The sequence below is a fragment of the Amia ocellicauda genome, chromosome 6 (genome assembly GCF_036373705.1).
Source record: "Amia ocellicauda isolate fAmiCal2 chromosome 6, fAmiCal2.hap1, whole genome shotgun sequence".
Taxonomy (NCBI): Eukaryota; Metazoa; Chordata; class Actinopteri; order Amiiformes; family Amiidae; genus Amia; species Amia ocellicauda.
In genome coordinates, this window is record NC_089855.1 from 33,806,014 (window position 1) to 33,827,741 (window position 21,728).

General features: G+C 38.9%; 1 protein-coding gene across 2 annotated transcripts; it reads right to left on the bottom strand.

Moving 5' to 3' along the window:
* Positions 1 to 612: 612 nt before the first annotated feature.
* slc5a3b (solute carrier family 5 member 3b) lies at positions 613 to 19,491 on the bottom strand. 2 transcript variants are annotated; one of them, XM_066706990.1, is made up of 2 exons: positions 19,347 to 19,491; positions 613 to 5,505 (listed from the first exon to the last, which is right to left on the bottom strand). In XM_066706990.1, the coding sequence occupies exon 2, from the start codon at positions 5,229 to 5,231 to the stop codon at positions 3,087 to 3,089; it is 2,145 nt and encodes a 714-aa protein (XP_066563087.1). In that variant the 5' UTR covers positions 5,232 to 5,505; positions 19,347 to 19,491; the 3' UTR covers positions 613 to 3,086. The 2 variants fall into 2 exon arrangements, 1 of the variants encoding a protein (XP_066563087.1); XR_010817000.1 differs by lacking the exon at positions 613 to 5,505 and adding an exon at positions 14,871 to 15,001.
* Positions 19,492 to 21,728: the final 2,237 nt, after the last annotated feature.

The window sequence follows — 21,728 nt, forward strand, 5'->3', positions numbered from 1 at the left end:
TTCAATACTTGGTTGCAAATCCTTTGCAGTCAATGACTACCTGAAGTCTGGAACCCATAGACATCACCAGATGCTGGGTTTCTTCCCTGGTGATGCTCTGCCAGGCCTGCACTGCAGCTGTCTTTAGTTCCTGCTTGTTCTTGGGGCATTTTCACTGTCACTGTCCAAATATGGCTTTATCTAGCACTGACCAGGAAACAAAGCCTGCAACAGCTACAGTAAGGTTAGGCTTTAACCTCAATCGGTTGCTCTCCAATTGCAATGTTTTGATTTTTTCCCCACCAACTTTGGAAGACAAGTCAAAATCCAATTTGTAAATGACTGAACCTTGGGGGGAAATGACGCAAGTAGCACACACTGCTATTGAAAGTGTATGAATCCAGATTTGTATACTTCAGCTTCTGAAGCCATTGCGGTTATTTCATCTGAGCTTAATCTGTAGTTTGGCCATATTCTTCACGTAAGGTAAACAGATAAAAGTATGTTGCAAGAACTCCATTTGCTCCCAGTGTGGTCTTTGTTTTGGTGTTTGTGTGGGTTTTCTAAAAGGTTTCTTAACATACAGACTAGATGCTGGTGTAGGACATGATACGTTTTCAAAAGGAAACAGTCTAAATTCTTAAGATTATTTTTATTAACAGTACAAAGCAATACTCACAGTTCACTTAAGTAAAACAGATGTGGAATTTGTCCCATTTCTATAAAGAAAATCTCTGAAAATAAATTTAGATCTAAATTTACTTAAACTGAAATGCAGTAAAATCAACTGCAAAGCAGCATACATTTAACCTCTCCTCCTTCCCCACACATTTCCACACAATTAAATTGACCAAATCAGTAATGGCAAACAAACAAGAAATGACTTGATTTGGTTCGATCCACCTATAAAGGAGATTAACATGTGACAGGTTTAATTGAAGAAATATTCTTCCTTGCATGATATGCCAGATTATAATGGAGAAACTGCTTTGTGATGCATCACAAAAAAAAAAAAACTAGCCTTCAAATACAAAAAGGAACTTAGAACATTTTCAGGTTCAGGAAGTCTATTGAAGCTGGACTTTTGAGGTGCACCACATTGCAACACAAAGCATGTCATGACTATCACATTACGACACATACAATAATGTTTGTGTTAAAGCGCCACACTCCCAAGCGTAGCGCCACTGGCCTCTGGTCGAAATCCAAGCCCTCAGCCTCCTTGGTAGGCTGAATGCAGTGCAATTAAATAGCACAACAGTGCACTCTTCTACTAAGCTTCACAAAGCTTTATTTCTTCTGCTAGAAGAACTAATACCATTTGCACAGCAACAATGGTGGGACATCCCAAACAAAGTGTAAACTTTTTTTTTTAGGATTTTTTGTTTTGTTTTGAACTTCTGTTAAACACTATTCTGCAGTCCTTATTTGGACTCAGATTAAACTGTAGAGCTTTCATAGTCACCAGAAAAATTTAACCTTCACCTGTGTTTCAAGTAGAATGGTCATCCAGGAAGTGGTTGGTTTAAGTTTTCTGTAGATTTGTTCCTTAACAAGTGCCATTCTCAACCATATTTCACTTATGTTTTAAAATACGTAGGACCTGCCAAAACTATATACCTTTGTAAAATATTTAAAAGCTGTAATAATAGTAATAAAGCTAAAAACTAAATTATCAAATAAATCCATCTTCAGAAATAAGCTGTTTATTTCCAAAGACACCTGTTTTAAGCTAATACCACTATTTGTCAACACTTAACAACCATTACTCAGATAACTAGCAAAACAATAGTACAAAGCCTTTCACTCGATTTAGTACTATAAAATAGCTACGTTGTGAAGATTTGCAGTAAGTCGGGATAGTTAACAGGATTTTGGTTGAGGAACAGAAATGACTCGCAAACTACACAGGTTTTGTGTAGAAGATCTAGCATATCCTTTTGGGGTATGTAATATTATTTTTTTAATTGGTTTTTAAATGGCAGGAGTTTTACCTCCTTCCAGTCTGTTAGGTGGAAGAAAACCCTGTTCTTGTTAAAGAGAGGTGCAATTTCGAGAAATAACTAATGTCCTATACCTTTACCAAGACAAATTGTCAGGGTATAGAATCTTAATCCCCAGCAGGTCTGGTGCAGGTTAAAACAGGTGTTATTAGGTTAACCTAAAGGTTTGTCATCTCTGCAGGAAAGGGGATACCCATCTTTTTCTTAAAGAAAGTAGGATAGTAGTAGTATCTCTGCAATTATTGAAGGCTATTTTGTTTGTCTGACTTAACAGTTAACATAGCAGCATGTTCAACCAATTTTGATTCCTGTAAAACACTGTTGAATTTACCCACAAAAACTGAAATTGGGACAGCTTTATGTTTCTAACAAACATACACAATAAAAGGGGTTACATCATACAAATATAGTACAGAGACAGTCAAATGTACTACCATATATTGCTGAAGGTGTCTTTTAGAAGAAAACTGAAGGTGATTTATTTTTTATTGTATTAACAGGGGAAACTCCAAAATAACAGTGTTAAACACGAACGTACGGTCATTAATGGGGTCCCTAAAACATTGCAGCACAAAGACATTTACAGCAAATGCAAGATTCTGCTCAACAAAAAGTAATGCATGTTATATTCTAACCATGAATACATTTAATAAGGCAGATCTTAGAAATTGTGGTTCATAATTGCCAATTAAGTGCAATCCATCAATTGTTATTTCTGCATATACTGTATTGTTACCTTAAATTTTCCACATGACATTTTGAGGTCAGCATATTGTAGTAGTCCAACAAACTAAAAGTTATCATTCCCTTCATATTTTTAATTCTATTATCATTTCCTACAATCTCAGTGATCCAAATCACTGTTAACAGTCAGTTACATCCTTGTTTTCTTCAAAAGCACACCAGAAAGTGGGATCATTTTTTTAAATGTAGTTCAAAGACTGGAATATGCACTGTGAAATACCTTAAAGCTGCAATGTTTTCAAAATACAAAAAAATACACTGTAAATATTACAGACCCTGAAGAGTTTATCATGATAAATCTTTAAACGTTTGGCTGTGCTGAACCTCATTCACTTCCCCCTTCTGCCCACAACAGTGAAACTACAAAGAGAAATAAACGAACATAAAGATTCCCACAGAGCACACTACAACCAGACCTGTGTTCAGTAAGATTTTAATTTTTGGAGTCTCATAAAGCATTGCCAGGATCAGTGCCTCAGACTCCTCTGCATTTCTGGTTTCTGGTCTCTGAGCAGACTGACCCTTGAAACCACAGAACCAGTCTATTGTCTTCCTGACCTTGCTGTGATGTTTATCGTCATCATCATCAGGGCTGTGCTCACCCACCAAGGTGGCCTGGCCATTGCTGTAATGTTCAATTGGCGTCTGAGCTTCTGAAGGACCCAACATCGTGCAGTCAGAGGTGGAAGAGTCCGATCCAACCAGTAATTTGACGTCAACCCTGTCGCCAAGCTTCTCTTTCAGTAGGTCTGGGGGTAACTCCTTGTGGTCACAGCTGCCATTGCAGTCGATGAGGGTTTTGCTGGTCAGCTTGTAGGCCTCTTCCTTGAGATGAGCCTCCTGCAGCTCCTTGTGATGGATACCCCAGATGGTGGTATTGCGGATCTGCTCCTTTGAAGGAGGCGGAGTACAAAGACTGATCACCACTGCCAGTGTTCCAGTGATCCAGAACAACCCTGCCGCTACATACATGTAGTGGATGTCCTTGATGAAGGAGGGTCTGTTGTCCGGCTGGTTGCAGGGGGGTTCACGGTAGACAAAGGCCAGGATCAGGCGGGTGGCACCCAACACAAAGCCCACCATGGCTCCATAGAATGCACCAGTCTCATTGCAACGCTTCCAGAAGATCCCCAGCAGGAAGACAGCAGCGACAGGTGGGGTTAGGTAGTCTGCGACCTCCTGAATGTACAGGTACATCTGGCCACCTTGCATCTCAATGATGACAGGAACCCAGGCGATGCTGATAGCCACCATGAACAACACAAAGAGCCTCCCAACAATCATCAGCTCCTTGGAAGAAGCATACTTCCTGATCATCTTGTAAATGTCCAGAGTGAAAATGGTGCTGGCACTGTTGAAGATGGAGTCCAGGTCACTCATGAGAGCAGCAATCATAACTGCCATCATCAGCCCTCGCAGGCCAACCGGAAGGATGTTCATCACCAGGCGAGGATAGGCAATATTGGAGCAGCCTGCTTTACTACCGCACACCTGCAGGCAGTGCTCTGGACTGATACAGACCAGCTCGTCTGCATAGAGGATTCGCGAAATCATTCCTGGAATCACGATGATGAACATGGGAAGAATTTTGAGGAAGCCAGCCATTAACGTCGCTCCTTTGGCATGCATGATGTTCTTAGCAGCCAGCACTCTCTGGACGATAACTTGGTCTGCACACCAGTACCAAATGGATGCTGGAGTTTGACCCAGAAGAAAGCCAGGCCAGGGGATGTCTTCATCCATGGGATCTCGCAGAAGTTTAAGGGAATGGGGCTTTGGGTGGATACGACAGCTGTTGGTATAGGTCAGGTTATATTGTATTTGAATTTCTGTAACATTGGGGGTGGCCTGCATGTACTTCTCCCGAACACCCTCCAAGCCTCCCACTTCAACCAGGCTGATCACCATAAGTATGAAGGCACCAGAAATCATCAGGAAAGCTTGGAGTGTATCGGTGTAAATCACGGCAACAAGTCCCCCGGTGATCGTCAGCAAGGCGGTCATGCAAATCAGCAAAATCACAGACAAGTAAAGGTTCCATCCCAAAGACTCCTGAATAAACAGTGCCCCAGCGTACAGGTCGACGGACAGTTTAGTGAAAATGTAGAGTAACAAAGAGAGCGAGGCGAAATAAACCTTAATCCGCTTGCCTCCGTAGCGCTTGCAAAGGTACTCCGGCATAGTGTAGACCCCTGAGAGGATGTAGACGGGGATGAAGACCCACCCTAAAAACTGCAGGAGCAAAAGCGCATTAAACTCCCAGGCTCCTACAGCAAATCCACTTGCGGCTCCAGATCCAGCAAGTCCAATGAAATGTTCGCTGCCAATGTTACTGACAAACAATGATGCCCCAATCACAGCCCAAGTCATTGAGCGTCCAGCCAGGAAGTACCCACTCACTGTGCTTCTGTTAGATTTCCACATGGCAAAAAAGCCGATGCACAACACGAGCACAAAGTAAAGGGCCACAACGGCAATGTCAGCAGCTTCCATTGAAGAAGCCATTTTTAAATAATGTTCAAAATAGATGCTTAAAAAAAAAATTAAGTTAAAATTTGAGACTCCAGCAGAGGTGAACTGACTTCGACATTAAAATACTGTGATAATGTTGGTCAAACTCTTTGTCCTTTGGTTTGCTGTCTAGATGGAAAATGAAGGATCCCAGTCAGGTCAAATTCAATTAATGGTAATCCACCACCATTTACTTTGATGACACACAGCAGAATTTTTTGGGGGGTAGGTGCAGCTGACAGGTCTAGAAATGCCTAGAGTTATATTCCTGCAAGACAGCAAAGAACAAGACAAAGACCATATTAGATTGGGTTCAGGGTGAGAAAGTTAGGATGTCAGTCCAGCAAACACACAAGCAACTCAAGGACAAATCAGAACACACAATGGTTTAGGTTTCATTTCAAAGCCATTTTATTCCATCCTAAACTAAATCTTACAAAAAAGGAGACAATATTCACACTGACTCAAAATATAAAACCTGTTAGAAGCATTGTAGCAAATTAGAAAACTATTATATAAGATTCAGTAGTGTAATGTCATCTTTCCCAAAAATTAATTTGCCAATACAAATATAACTTGACCACGGCACATAAGAATAATTAGTACAATCAGAATAATGTGCAGTTATAGATAATAAGGCATGCATGCAGGAGATCAACTTGCATTCCTTTCAAATAAAGTGAAACTACAGATAAAGAAAGGCAAGACTTGTTAAGCATGCATCAATTGAAAAACAATATTGAAAAAATATTCTGAGGTATTAATATTCTGCAGATTTCAGTAACAAGCTTAACAGTACTTATCTGGTGATGATCTGCATTTCAGCTTGAAGGTAAGACATTCTCTGTAAAATGTAGGTTCATTAAGACTACATTTTAGTTGCCAAATATGTGAAGTTTTCTGGATCAGGCAACTTACTTGTGGTCAAATTTAAATCCAATACATTTCTCATCATTACACATGCAGTCACCTGTTTCAAATCACCAAGCACAGAAGACGCAACATACGAAAGCCAAATCCTTTTAGTTCCTTTTGGGAGTGATCTGGCAAGTGATACCGGTCAGTTTATAGATATTTTAAAGGGTTGACATGCATCACTCGTGAGTACATGCCTTGGTAGTCACGGCATGCCACTGATAACACTATGTAACAATTTCTGTTCCTGGGTAGTAAGTGACATGTATGTAACATGTATTTATACTAAAGTAATACAAAAATGACTATAAAAGATTTAGAAGTGAGTAGTTTTGAGATTTACGATTATACTGTACTCACTTCTAAATCTGTTGTAGTCATTTTTGTATTACTTTAGTATAAATACATGTTAAACTGGATTCATACGTTGTTTTTTTCTGACTGTGAACGAAAAGACAAAAATACGCCCATTTTCTATACTTTTGAGGCATAAGTAATTAGGAAATAACACTTACTACCCAGGAACAAAGTTACATGGTGTGATAACTTCATATTATTTATCAGTTTTTTAAAAGCTTTCATTAGCAGCATTGCTTCTGAATTAGCCCTATCCATCATCTGTTTGTAATAAACAAATATTAGATCATTTGAAGGGAGGTGCAATGGGTTGGAGAGAAAAAAAAAAAATACAGCCAGTAACATTTTGATTTGAATGCATAAATTAATTTTCCACCAAATTGATGTGGAGCTTCAAAATCCCATTTAAATATCAAGTTATCATCTACATCATTTTGTTAAGGTCACACCTCAAGGGAATGTAAATGTATGAAGTAATGGGAAAGACAGAAAACAGGAAAGAATAGCCAAACCTATCCGACATTACAACTGCTAGAGATCTTCATCTTCACAGTGGTGTAAGACCTTCTTTGACAGCCTTTTTTTGTGGTTCTTTTACTGGAATCCCAGCTCTTTAAAATAACATTGATGGACTTCAGACTCAGACCCCAACAAGCACACTTAATTCACAGCAGAAACATCTACCAATACACTGACCATTTACACAGAAGCCTGACCGGAGAAGTCATCTCCAATCGACTTAATCTGCTTTACTGCACACTTTAATAATGGAACAACAGAGTGAAGAGAACATGCTATATTTGATATTTAAAAATATATGGAATATGAATGCCTCTGAAAATAGTGAGAAGTTAGGTGCACTCCAGTAATGTGACTTAGTTTAAAAGTACTATATATTGGTTTCACTAAAGTGAAATCCACACACTGGACAGCTTTTTTTCCATGGTGCTGTTTTAGCACTGCTTACAGACATCATGAGGCCTAAGATCATATTATAAGGTTTATTGTAAGTTTCTATAGAGTTGCACAAGAAAAAAAAACTACAAATATACATCCTACATTGGCTAAGCCTAGCGAGAAACACCTAAAATACAGCTAAAGCTTTAGCTTAGTGCCTTCTTATTTGAATTTCTCAATGTGTACATGTTGTCTGGCACTTGATTATGCATCAGTACTGAAAATCTAGGAATATTCATATACATATACATAGCAAGCACTGCCCTTTTTTGTCTCATACACGGAAGGTGCACATCTTATGATTTCAGAATATGTAAAATATATTTGGAATGAAATTACAGATTACAAATCACCCCCCTCCCCTCCATCCCCAACCCCATCCCCATCCCCATCCCCATCCTCCCAGTAGTTATTTGCTTGGCATGGCGTGTTCCAAGTAAAAGTCAAGAAAGAGACACTGATGATTAGCACTATACTACCTTCAGCTAAAATGGTCAGAAACAGACTGAAAGGGAATTTTATGTTTGACAAAATATATTAGCATATACATTAATTGCTTTTGTAATCCCCTGACAAACCAAATACTTCATCAGCGAACCATTTCCTTCCACTGCAGTCTATGCTTTATCTTTCGTTGCCTTCTAGTGGTGGTTCTTAAAAGCGTCCTCTTTATATGTACATGATTTAAAGTGACTCTTAATGGTTGAATCATGTGGGACAGTATGTCAGAAAACAAAGCAATAAGTTTGACACAATATGAATGAAGAGGTTGTCAAATGAAAAGTTTGTTCACAGAGGGGTTATACCTTCATTAACCACTGGCACCATGGGTTCACAAATCCAGACCTGAGTAGCAGCAATCCTGCAGGTTGTCTACATCTCTCTGAATCATCAGCATCTTAAGGACTGGGAAATGCTGTTAAATTGGTCCATTTAAGTTAATTATGCATAGAATTATTTAGCATTTAACAGCTCAGGTTGAATTAAGATTCCCACCAGGACTGTAGCTGGGCAAACTCGCACATCACAATTCTATAGTTTTTACTTCTTTGAAAACCATTTTACCTAAATTTACTCGTCTGTTGTGGGATCCACTACACTATCCTGTAGATAAAACAACTTTAAACTACATTCCAGATTAATATGATCAGCATAATGTTTGAATACTTCTGAAGCAAACAATGCTATTAACAATCCCCAAATTGAACACACTGAATTGCCAGGTTTTCAAAGAAGGTTCTCGAAAGGACACGTACTTCTTGCATATGGCATTTTTCATTTTAGTTTTTTTCACCTGCAAAATGTAGGCTTCATATTTCAGGATTATCTTTGCAACAGGTTTGTACTAACCTCTGGATAACCTACATTTTCAATTTGCTATTAAACATCATTACTTTGTTCTGTAGAGTACTTTACTTATTGTAACCGATTATCATTTCTCTTGTAGTGTTTGAATTAAGCAATATTGTATTGTAGTTTTAAAGTAATGGTTTATATTTAATCAAGTAAAAGAATTTGTGACAAATCATGGAAGTTACTAAATTTTCTTGAAACTGAAATCTACTTTGAAAATCAAACCAGGTCTCTAAACATGTATTTGCAGTTAGTGTATATACAAATTGTATGACATTTTCCCAGTTAAAAGTTGCTTATATGATCGATTTTTAAAACCTAAAAATTTTGAACTCCACAAATAATGGCAGATGTCAGAGTTTTCAGGATCTATTGCATTTTAACTTCCTAAATAGCATAAATGGTGGACAAACTACACCAAATTTCTCTTTCCCACTGATTCAAGTAATTATTATTCAGAAGTCAACCGAGTGTTAACATTTCAGTCTCACTCATTGATGGCAGGCTGTCGGGAAACAGATTATTTTCTGCAGAGGAGAAATGTGCAGTGGAGATTGTTTGTGCAAGTAGAGAATCCCAGTGCATGTCAACATTTGAATAACTTGAATTTTGGTGTACATTATTTTTACATGATACTTCCATAAATGAGAAACATACCTGCCTCCTCTTCCAGAATTGTAGCAAGCCAATGCACACAAACATTTTCCACTACAATATCAAGTTCTGTTCATACTGAAAATATTTGGTTCTGATGCACTCAAACAGAACAAAAGCACACAAAATGACCTAGGTATACAACTTAATTTATAGGTTAACAATTTGATGTTTATGTTACAATAAATTTCTGCATTATAATAACACATTGAAACACCAAAGTTAAACAATAATAATGCAGAAAACAATGGGTATTATATTTTTTGATGAGGGATTCTCTCAATGATGTGACATTGCTTTTTAGGTAAAAATCTGTGTGTGTATTTGACATTGATATAGGGATACAGTGCAAATATCATATCAGAATCCTCTTTTACACAAGATAGTGCATTCTGATTCTGGTGGTTAACTGTAGGTATGTTTCAATGAATTTACACATCTCTTAAAATCCTTAAATTATGTTATGCACATTTTACACATTTTTCCATTTCTCTAGGATTGGAAGCTGCTACAAGTTTACAAAAGCCCTTTTTGCATATCCAGGTGGTGAAAGATATACAGAAGCTCTGCCCTTTTGGCAAAACATCATGTGTAGAAAAATTCCATGGAAAATTACAGTATGCATGTAGTTTACCCAGATATAAATCTTATGACAGGTACTTTCACAAAGCAGCATTTTTGTCCTGGAAACTGGCATTTAATATTAAATTAAATGTATATGGATACATGTCAGTATTATTTTTAAACCTGGTATATGCCTGGTAGCCATGCACTACAACAAAAAGTGCCCAACTCCATACATAAACAGCCGAGGGAGAGATGAAATACTGAAAAATATAAAAAGGGTGGCTATACAATACAAAAAAAAAAAAAAGAAAATCAAACAATATTCAACTTTCAGTAAGTTTTTTTAGTGGAGTCATAAGATACGCTATCTAATATCTAGCACTGTAGGACTAATATATAATATATATATATATATATATATATATATATATATATATATATATATATATATATATATATATATTTTAAATCATATCAGTTATGGATTATGTACAAATATTACAATACAATAAATAATTTGAGCTAAATTGAGTATGACGTATGTGTATGGGTAAGCATTAACATGAAATTCAAATGAAGTATGTAATTTCTGTATATTGCATTCACTGTGGAGTTTGTATTAACAGCTAGGACCAAGTAGGTATTAATAATAAATTAATGAGTTCATGAGAAATCCCCTTAATCATATTATGCTATAGGTGGAAAATTCCCATTTTAAAAACCCTGCTGGCCTTTTACAGCAAGTGCTAGAAATTCAGGTTTGTGTGTGCATGCATGCGTTCAAGAAAGCCTTCTTAAATATTTGCATAAAGAAAAGCCACCAACATGAAAATCACCATCAATGAATCCAAGACAGCAACCTCCCTAGCAATATTGGATCAAGTCTCCAAATTTAGATTATTATTTTTTCGCTGCTAATAAACAAAGTCACGTTTCAGTACCCAATCTATCTGGAATAACCCAACACCACCCACTGTTGCCCAGCCATGCTTGTCACTGTTGCCCAGACACGCCATGCCTGTCACTGCCTTTGTTCAAGACAATTGTCCGATTTGTTTTGCAGCACACAGTTGCCATTCTTCACGGACACAGTTTACATATTTTCATTTTCAGATGACTCCCTAAACACACCATTCTTAGTATTGTTCCGAAACATGTTGCTGAAAGGAGCCGTTGTTAACATTTTCTACACTGAGTGTTACAGGCAGGCTCTTACTGCCACACTCTTCACAGAATGTTCAAGTATGGAGTGGAATTTACCACTTTTCACCCAGGCTAAACCCAAGGTGGCCTTTGGATAGGCCAACTACTTTAATGACTAAGTGTAATACAGTGAGGGAAAAAAGTATTTGATCCCCTGCTGATTTTGTACATTTGCCCACTGACAAAGAAATGATCAGTCTATAATTGTAATGGTAGGTGTATTCTAACAGTGAGAGACAGAATAACAACAAAAAAATCCAGAAAAACGCATTTCAAAAAAGTTATCAATTGATTTGCATGTTAATGAGGGAAATAAGTATTTGATCCCCTATTAATCAGCAAGATTTCTGGCTCCCAGGTGTCTTTTATACAGGTAACAAGCTGAGATTAGGAGCACTCCCTTTAAGAGAGTGCTCCTAATCTCAGCTCGTTACCTGTATAAAAGACACCTGTCCACAGAAGCAATCAATCAATCAGATTCCAAACTCTCCACCATGGCCAAGACCAAATAGCTGTCCAAGGATGTCAGGGACAAGATTGTAGACCTACACAAGGCTGGAATGGGCTACAAGACCATCACCAAGCAGCTTGGTGAGAAGGTGATAACAGTTGGTGCGATTATTCGCAAATGGAAGAAACACAAAATAACTGTCAGTCTCCCTCGGTCTGGGGCTCCATGCAAGATCTCACCTCGTGGAGTTTCAATGATCATGAGAACGGTGAGGAATCAGCCCAGAACTACACGGGAGGATCTTGTTAATGATCTCAAGGCAGCTGGGACCATAGTCACCAAGAAAACAATTGGTAACACACTACGCCGTGAAGGACTGAAATCCTGCAGCGCCCGTAAGGTCCCCCTGCTCAAGAAAGCACATGTACAGGCCCGTCTGAAGTTTTCCAATGAACATCTGAATGATTCAGAGGAGAACTGGGTGAAAGTGTTGTGGTCAGATGAGACCAAAATTGAGCTCTTTGGCATCAACTCAACTCGCCGTGTTTGGAGGAGGAGGAATGACCCCAAGAACAGCATCCCCACCGTCAAACATGGAGGTGGAAACATTATGCTTTGGGGGTGTTTTTCTGCTAAGGGGACAAGACAACTGCACCGCATCAAAGGGATGATGGACGGGGCCATGTACCGTCAAATCTTGTGTGAGAACCTCCTTCCCTCAGCCAGGGCATTGAAAATGGGTCGTGGATGGGTATTCCAGCATGACAATGACCCAAAACACACAGCCAAGGCAACAAAGGAGTGGCTCAATAAGAAGCACATTAAGGTCCTGGAGTGGCCTAGCCAGTCTCCAGACCTTAATCCCATAGAAAATCTGTGGAGGGAGCTGAAGGTTCGAGTTGCCAAACGTCAGCCTCGAAACCTTAATGACTTGGAGAGGATTTGCAAAGAGGAGTGGGACAAAATCCCTCCTGAGATGTGTGCAAACCTGGTGGCCAACTACAAGAAACGTCTGACCTCTGTGATTGCCAACAAGGGTTTTGGCACCAAGTACTAAGTCGAAGGGGTCAAATACTTATTTCCCTCATTAACATGCAAATCAATTTATAACTTTTTTGAAATGTGGTTTTCTGGATTTTTTTGCTGTTATTCTGTCTCTCACTGTTAAAATACACCTACCATTAAAATTATAGACTGATCATTTCTTTGTCAGTGGGCAAACGTACAAAATCAGCAGGCGATCAAATACTTTTTTCCCTCACTGTAAATGTAGTGTACACACTGTGAAGCAAGCATCAGCAATTAGTGTTCAAGCTAATTTTTGTTGCCATTATTTAAGTATGCCACTGAATTTACAAACTGAACAGAAACTTCCAAAATTTTTGAAGAAGCACATGAAGATAGCCAAAGTGTAAACCATTATTCATTTTCAAATGCCCAGGAGGCCCATGAATTATCTACCTGCTGCATTTTATTCCCAAATAAAAGTAAACACCCAGGACTGAACTAAAAATCATGTTTTGCAATGTACCGGCTCCTCTTCCACCCCCACCCCCTCTAATCTTGGTCAGCTCAGTAGAAAATACCAGTTAGAATCTGAACCCAGAAAGTCTGGGCTTATACCATTGTTCATGTTCATTATTTTTATACTTCAAAGACTTACTGCTGTATTGAATCATGGGAAAATGCCATGAGGGTGAAATCTCAGTTTAAAATGCCATAAGGCATGGGGATGTGATAAACAACCCATCTGATCTAAGTGATAGACTTGTGAGTTTGCACAATGGCAGATGTCGGATTTACTTCTCCCAAGCCCCAAGCCTAAAAACACAGAAAAGCATTATATATACATTTATGGCATCAATAGAGGGGGGATATTCTAAAAAACTACAGAGAATATAAAGGCATTTCCCCCCGACAACATTTATCAGTTTCAACAGCAGTTATGAACTTGGTTTCTGGAATGTTGGATCCTGCATATCTTCTAGATCTTATTAAACCAATCAACACCTGCTGAAAATCTAAAAAGGTGGAATTTATGTACAAAATTTGTGACATTATATAGTTAAGAATTAAGGCTTGATCTAAAAGGGCTGGAAAGTTGCCTTACTGATCTGAACTCTGGGCCTACATTTCAGAAATTCATTATTAAAATATTACTCAATAGCACTCTTTTCACTAAAGTGCATGGGTTTCTTTTAAGTGTATTTGTTTAATCTGTGAAGTATTTTCTTCAGAGATTATGATCAGTCAGCCAAAAGGAGTGTGTGGAAAGAATTCCTGGGATGCACTGAAAAACAAGATGGTTTATATTTTATTTTGGTGTTCATTTTTTCAGATTGTCGGTCATTGCTCACTGATCGCTTACCAGAAGCGTTTTTTTTTTTTTTGTTTGTTTTTTTTAATATAGGTAAATTGAGTCACTGGCTACGCATGAATCTATATGAATTGTGATTTTATGATTTTCACCTCTCCAGTTCTTGGTGTGAGGTAAAACAGTGTTCCACAGTAATATAACTAGACTACTGCCCATGAAGCAACAGCTCATCCACAAATTCTGTGCACCTTTGCAAACAAGCACATTTTATTAATTATTTAAATTGCTCTTGTTCAGTTCATCTGACAAAAACTATGTGACGAATCACATGCATAATTTACGGAAGTGGCCTTGGTTGGTCATCAGTTAAGCCTCATGTCCAATAGCATCCCTCACAACACTTTGTTCCACAAATGCAAACATCTGCTGTTAATTAACTGAACGAGCAATCACATGTCCCCTGAGAGATCTATATTCGCTTTTTAAACATCCTTCCCTACCTGAAATTGCTGAATGTTCACCAATAAGATGAATGTGTGTGGAATGGGGGGGGGTTCTCCATTACCCACTATATATAGAAGGATTGACAATCTATTGAATACACAAAAGGCATATCTTTATCATGACAGCAAACAGCACAGTGAAGCTTATCAGGGAAGAAGTCAACTAGCTTAACATTGCAGCAATTAATTCTGGAGAAATTCACACTTCTTCAGTAAGACTTATGGAATCATGAATGCTTTGCATCTCATTTATCAGATGTTTCCATCGACCCAACTACCAATCGCAAACTCCAAAACCCAGTTCTTCCTGGCAGTTTCTCCTCCCCCCAAAGTTAACTTGACAAAGTTACTATGGATTCAATTTAGACATCACTTTTATTGAGACAATTGAGACCAGACGGAAATAAACCCTGGTCTGGAAAAGTTTCTTGGGTCTTGGAACACTGTGGTGGTTCCAGTCTCACTGCTAACGGTTTTCATCAGCCACCTGAAAGCAAAACACACTTGCATCAATTTTCAGTATCTGTGGAACAACTTGGAACCAGTGATCTCCATCCTATTACTGGAGAAGCCCTCTGTTGGCCAATTATGGATTTATAGCTGGGGGGACAATTATGCAACATTTATATCAATTTTTCTTTCAGGTATATTAGAATTTGGAAGTCCAAAACACATACATTAAATGAAGAAACTTGTGTTGTTCCTTATGAGATCAGCAGTAATTTAAGAGTTAACTTTGGTACTATAATTCTGATCTTGTCATTTCAATCATTGTCCATACTGCATTTAACTAAACTGCAAATCAGATTTGCTTTGTTCTCCTATTACAGCCCTTACTACTACACTTGAATCTGGCCCAATTTTTGATTGTCAATCCTTTCCTCCCAACACTTCTACAATTTCAGTGTTATGTACCTTTATACACTTCAAAATAAGTTTGCTCCAAAATGTGATTCTACCCTTTGACTAGAATCCACACTTAACTCCAGAATTACATTTAAGTAAATCAAAATGTTAATTATAATTGCATCATTTCTCCAGACTAGTGACCAATCCTTCTGCTGTATAGATTTTCCAGTTTACCAGCAAAACTTTGTTTTCTTTCCAGGAAGCACAGAATGGAATATCCAATGGATGTAGACAACGGATGTAGCCTGCTTGGGTAGGTTTAAATGCAAAAGGTTTGCGGTTGTTCAAGTCAGCTACCTAATACACGAGCTGAACAAATACTTATATGAAATAGCAGTTTAAGCTATTTTAGGTTGTATAAGCTACAGGCATTTCTATAAAAGCCAATCAGGTGCTGGGTATTTTATACTGATCAGTTTATGCGGATAACGGATTTACTGAATCATGGAGTTAATTATAGTACACTTGCAATTCTTGATTTATCACTAGAATCTGTACAGGAGCCTAAAGGGCTTAAAACCTGAAATAAATCCAACTGCTACACAATGGGAATCAAACATCCATTCCTGTATTATAACAATGAATCGCAACTATGTCCTGTTGCTGCATCTTTCTAATTAATGGAAACTGCATCCCTTTGAGGAAACCTGCCCAATAAGAGCCATATAACCACTGATAAGTTTCCAGGTCTTATTAATGTCAAGCACACTAATCTAATGGGATTGGTCACTTGTTGTCACAACAGCATTGACAAGGATGATTTAATAGGAAAGCAAATCAGTATGAACTGGCAATAATAGCAGTGTCTTATAAACGTTTCAGTTATCAGTGGGCTGTTCTATCTTTAACCGAATTCCAGCCCATACAGATACAGATACAGATACATGTACACCTGCTTCCCAGTTTTACACATCTAAGAATAAGGTTATGTAGAGAAAATTCAGTAATGGTTTTGAAAACCATGCAGATTATAGTAGACAAGTCCTATACATAATAAGCAGATCTGCAATAATTTAAGATTTTTAAAAATAGGCTATTTTTGATTGGTTATCGAATGGTTACAGATTTTATGGTTAATATTTCAATTTAAGCTTTTTTTTTTTTACTTAAACATTAAATGCAAATAAGCATTCGGTTTTACATTAACACAATAGTAATACCATATTTACACTATCCAAATGCTCAAATACCAAGAAAATGTTTTTTCTAAAATCTACCAGTATCATACCAGATCAATACGGTGTGCTCTCTCGCTATTGCATAATATTTCCAGTTTAATCATGCTCATCAATTGGCTTGATCACTGACATTTTATGAAAATAGTCCTGAAATTATTAGCATTGGTTCATGGTAATAAGTGCAAACAATAAGTGATACTTGGCATATATTTAACTGAAGTCCAGCACATTCAGCTATAGGGCATACCATGTACAATGCATCTTAACTTGAAGCAGCGGTTTTCTTAAAAAGGACTTTAATGGTTAAATAGTTTAAACAAGTGATGGGGCTAAGGAGCATCTGTGGTTTTGTTTTACTTTAAAAGATTCTAACCATGATGCATTCAAGATTAATCCATTTTAAATTCTTCAGTTTCCCCTATCCCTCCCCATCTATACCTAGGCTAAAGTCCCAATTAATACCGTGTGCTTCACTTTCTCTCATGTAGTCCCCAGTTACATGAGGCAAGCAATATGTACAAGCTAAACAAATCTGTAGCCTAGAGGATAGGCAAGCCAACTTAATAAATAAAGCCATCTCCTCATCTTGAACACTCATCGGTTTGATTTACTATTGAAGTACTGGTTCTTTACCTTTGCGTGTACTGAGCTTCCAGTTACACCATGAAACCTTTTATTAAAGTGAACAACTGGTTTCATTTCGATTTGTATTTTTCAGTTGTTCAGTAGGTTATTTTTGTGCATGCAAATAAAACAAACAGGATCCATTTCCGGAATGTATTAGAGGTATTAAGTTTGATGTTAAGTAAACGATAGCTCAGGTGGAGAAACCAAGACAAGGGTAATCCAAGTCCACTTCTGAAACCCCATTTTACAGGCCTATACAACAAAAAAGACACACAGCCCTATAGCTTTTCAGAATGGGAGTGTGTGTGTGTGTGTGTGTGGGCAGGGGGTGGTTTGGAGGAGTGCAACACTGTCAATAGATACAGTTGCAAGAACGTCCATCACATTCTCAGTATTACACATGTAGTTTAAAGGCTAACGCTTCAGCCCACACAACAGATCCAGTAATGTGTTGACTACAACTACTCTGAACTGAACAAACACCCATGTCATGCATTGCAACCACAGGACTGACCAGTACTGCTCAGTGAAGGTAGATTAATTGATACACTTCCTAATTTTGTATGAGACTAAAACAGATCACTCACTTTATCCTCGTATTAATCGCATTGGGCTTTTTGTTCCATTCACCTCATGCCCCAGATTAGCACTAGTTATGGGCTGACAGTATTTTAGCTAGAGTAGTGCCAATTTGGGTCCGTGAAACCAGACTTAAAACTTTCAGGTCTTTAAGTCATGGGATTTAAAGTCTCCGGCAGAAAACACTATTCAACTACAATACAATCAATGGAGGAAACCATAGTAGTACTACCTCGAAGTCGGACCACTTACATTGAGGGAGGCGGGTTTAAGAGTGGATGCAGCTACAGGTGACCGAGGTAAATGCAAAACTAACGTGTTAGCACTTTAATGCATTAAAATGATCATATGAATAGGAGAAGCGTGCCGATTACTTACAAACAACGCACAGCGCGATTGGTTTTAAAGAGGTAGCTCCAATAACCATACTGCCTTTTTTAAGGACGTTGATTGAGAGGACTGTACCCGTATGACGTTTCGACAAGTGGTAAACCTACGTTTCTAATACTAGCGCTCAGAAAATATCCTGTTCATCTTGGGTGGTTGTTTTCATAAACGGGTATAGCTCTGTCAGTTTAAATGCATTACCCCCCGACTCCCAAAGAGACACAATATGGGCTGTTCGTTTCTAGGTAAGCAGAGCCAGCGTAGCATCACCAGGAAGAGGAATAAGGAATATTCTAGAACGCCACTGCCAGCGTGGTGGACAACAGCGAATTAGAACTTCATACGATTCCTTATTTACCTCGGTCACCTGTGGAAGCACAGATCTCTCAGGGTTTTATTTCTTAGCAGACGTCCTTGTCCGTTCTGCCATGCACCAATGGTAGCTGCACAGTAATGCAAATTATAGAGAAAACATCCTGCATCTATTACCGTCCTTCTACTCAAGATTTCCGGTTTCATTCTACATGCATTCAATCGTTGTGGCCGTTTTGACGTGGTAGATATCTATGGCGTGATGCGTGGGGCGCTTTGGGCGGTTAACCGAATGAATACGAGGCGCTGTTTTTATGGAAATTGAGATGATGCGGCTTGATTTCCCAAACTTCCGTTGACGTAGTGGCTACAGAAAATGTGGCTCTCCGAGAGGTTGCAGTGGTCCTTGCGTGCGGCATCGCCTTTGCCATAGCCCTCTTGTCAATCGAAAGTTACCTTTGCGACTAGACACGCGAGAACCACGACGCAGAACCGAACCGCAAGCTACGACACAAGCCGGAATCTCAGCCTCAGCTCTAGCATCACCCGAGCCCGCAGTGGATACCGGGCAACATAGCACGCTTTTCCCCGGCCAAATCATGTGCAGACAATCCCATACTGAGGTGAACAAAACATTAATAAAACGTCTTTACCTTCCATTGTCATTCACCCTCCCGTATGATCAGTGCTCGATTTCGTTCTACTCTACTGTATGCACTTATTGACATAGACATTACACGTGTCGGGACAGGCATGATACAAATGCATATTTAGCACACGTATACTGCTAATCGTTATAATACACTACATGTACACACACAAAAAATCCCTCTCACTTACCCTTTGCATTGATAGTATAATCTATCTAGCCAAATCCAAGAGCTTGAAGACAATACATTCAAAGCTTCTCACATGGACGCTTCTGTCTTGTAAGCTGACGTGCGCAGCTGCTGCCACTGACCGCTGAGAAGCTGGCGTGCGTACTTCTGCCGCATACTATTACAATCGCCTTTTATGCTTTACGTTATGCCCACCTCCGCCCACCAAGCCTCCTGTGGTATAACACGCCCATAAAACGTCTACCCTGATCTGCACACCGCTACGTCGGGAGATGCTTTAGTTGTGTTTGTTTTAGGTTTCCATCATATACACGAATAAGTAACAAACAAACAAAAAATGCGACAATGTCTTACTTTTGTTAAGGATCCCCACTGAAGACACATGCACAAACCCGCTATCTGAATTGTGATGCCCAGCCAGAGACTGCTTATGTCTCTTCTAATCCAGGAATACGCAGTTTGTGTTTATGTGGTTTCCAGAACTATATTAATACATAGAAACGCGGGTCTTACAATGAACCGGATGACTAGAATAGACCAGAGTTAACAAAGTTCCGTAAGTTAAGTATTTCCGATCGATACATGCGCATAACTCGACAAGAGCTTCTAGAATTTTCTTAATCTTATTTCTAGTTTATTCTGTTGTTGAAATCTTATTATAAGGTGCCCGTGATACTGTTCTTTAGAAATCCCCTACCTCTTTTTATCCCTTAGATCTCTTATTGTTTATCTTATGTGTATGAGGGACAGAGAGAGGAGGTTCAGAAAGGGGGAGAAACATGAAGGGCTGTTAGGTACAGAGACAGATCAAGTGCATTAAATAAGGCATCGTGCATCACTTTCCAGGGGACAAGGAACAACAGTGTTCGGTTGCGGTCTGTTAGCTGATCCCCATGTTTATTACGCAGCAAATATTAGATCCAATACAATAATAGATCAACAGGTTTCATGAAGCTTACAGAGAGCTGCACAAAAACGGCAGTTTTCAGTGTCATAGAAAAATTAAAATATACATACTTTTGCTACTCACAATATTAAATGAGCACTACCTTATGCCCCCCCCCCCCTCAAAAATCTAATCTAATATATGTATATTATTGGCTTGTTTTCATGTGTTGATTTGTTTTAGATTTGCCATACATACACACACACACACACACATATATATATATATATATATATATATATATATATATATATATATATATATATATATATAAACCGATCAGCCATAACATTATGACCACTGACAGGTGAAGTGAATAACACTGATAATCTCATTATCATGGAACCTGTCAGTGGGTGGGATATATTAGGCAGCAAGTGAACATTTCCTCCTCAGAGTTGATGTGTTAGAAGCAGGAAAAATGGCAAGGGCCAAATTGTGATGGCTAGACGACTTGGTCAGAGCATCTCCAAAACTGCAGCTCTTGTGGGGTGTTCCCGGTCTGCAGTGATCAGTGCGACAGGGTCATGGGCGGCCAAGGCTCATTGATGCAGGTGGGGAGCGAAGGCTGGCCCGTGTGGTCCGATCCAACAGACGAGCTACTGTAGCTCAAATTGCTGAAAAACGTAATGCTGGTTCTGATAGAAAGGTGTCAGAACACACAGTGCATCGCAGATTGTTGCGTATGGGGCTGTGTAGCTGCAGACCAGTCAGGGTGCCCATGCTGACCCCTGTCCACTGCCGAAAGCATCTACAATGGGCACGTGAGCATCAGAACTGGACCATGGAGGTGGCCTGGTCTGATGAATAACGAGTTCAAGGTGTTCCCCAGATCTCAATCCAATCGAGCATCTGTGGGATGTGCTGGCCAAACAAGTCCGATCCATGGAGGCCCCACCTCGCAACTTACAGGATTTAAAGGATCTGCTGCTAATGTCTAGTGGAGTCCATGCCTCGACGGGTCAGGGCTGTTTTGGTGGCAAAAGGGGGACCTACACAATATTAGGCAGGTGGTCATAATGTTATGGCTGATCGGTGTATATATATATATATATATATATATATATATACTGATATGATGGTGTTACTATGTTATTAACTATGTAAATGAACAAGGACCTAAGTCCTCAAGGGAATTTGAAGGCTGCATAAATTATGATAACAGGAAAATCGAGTGCAGTTTCAATTCTACTTATGTATATTTTTTACAAAACCAGTAGTTCATATAGGTTCTGCAAAACTGTGCGGGGGGTTGCCATGATGCCAGGCTCTTGACATACGTGGGTTGTAGGGGACAGATAAACAGAAGACAGGCATATGGTGCAAAGGATTGTGATTTCAATATAAAATATGAGCAACAACAACAGGAACCTCCTGCTTCCTGCTTCACTAGGGCTTCTGGGAGATGTAATGTGGCTCAGTCATTCTTATCCCTCT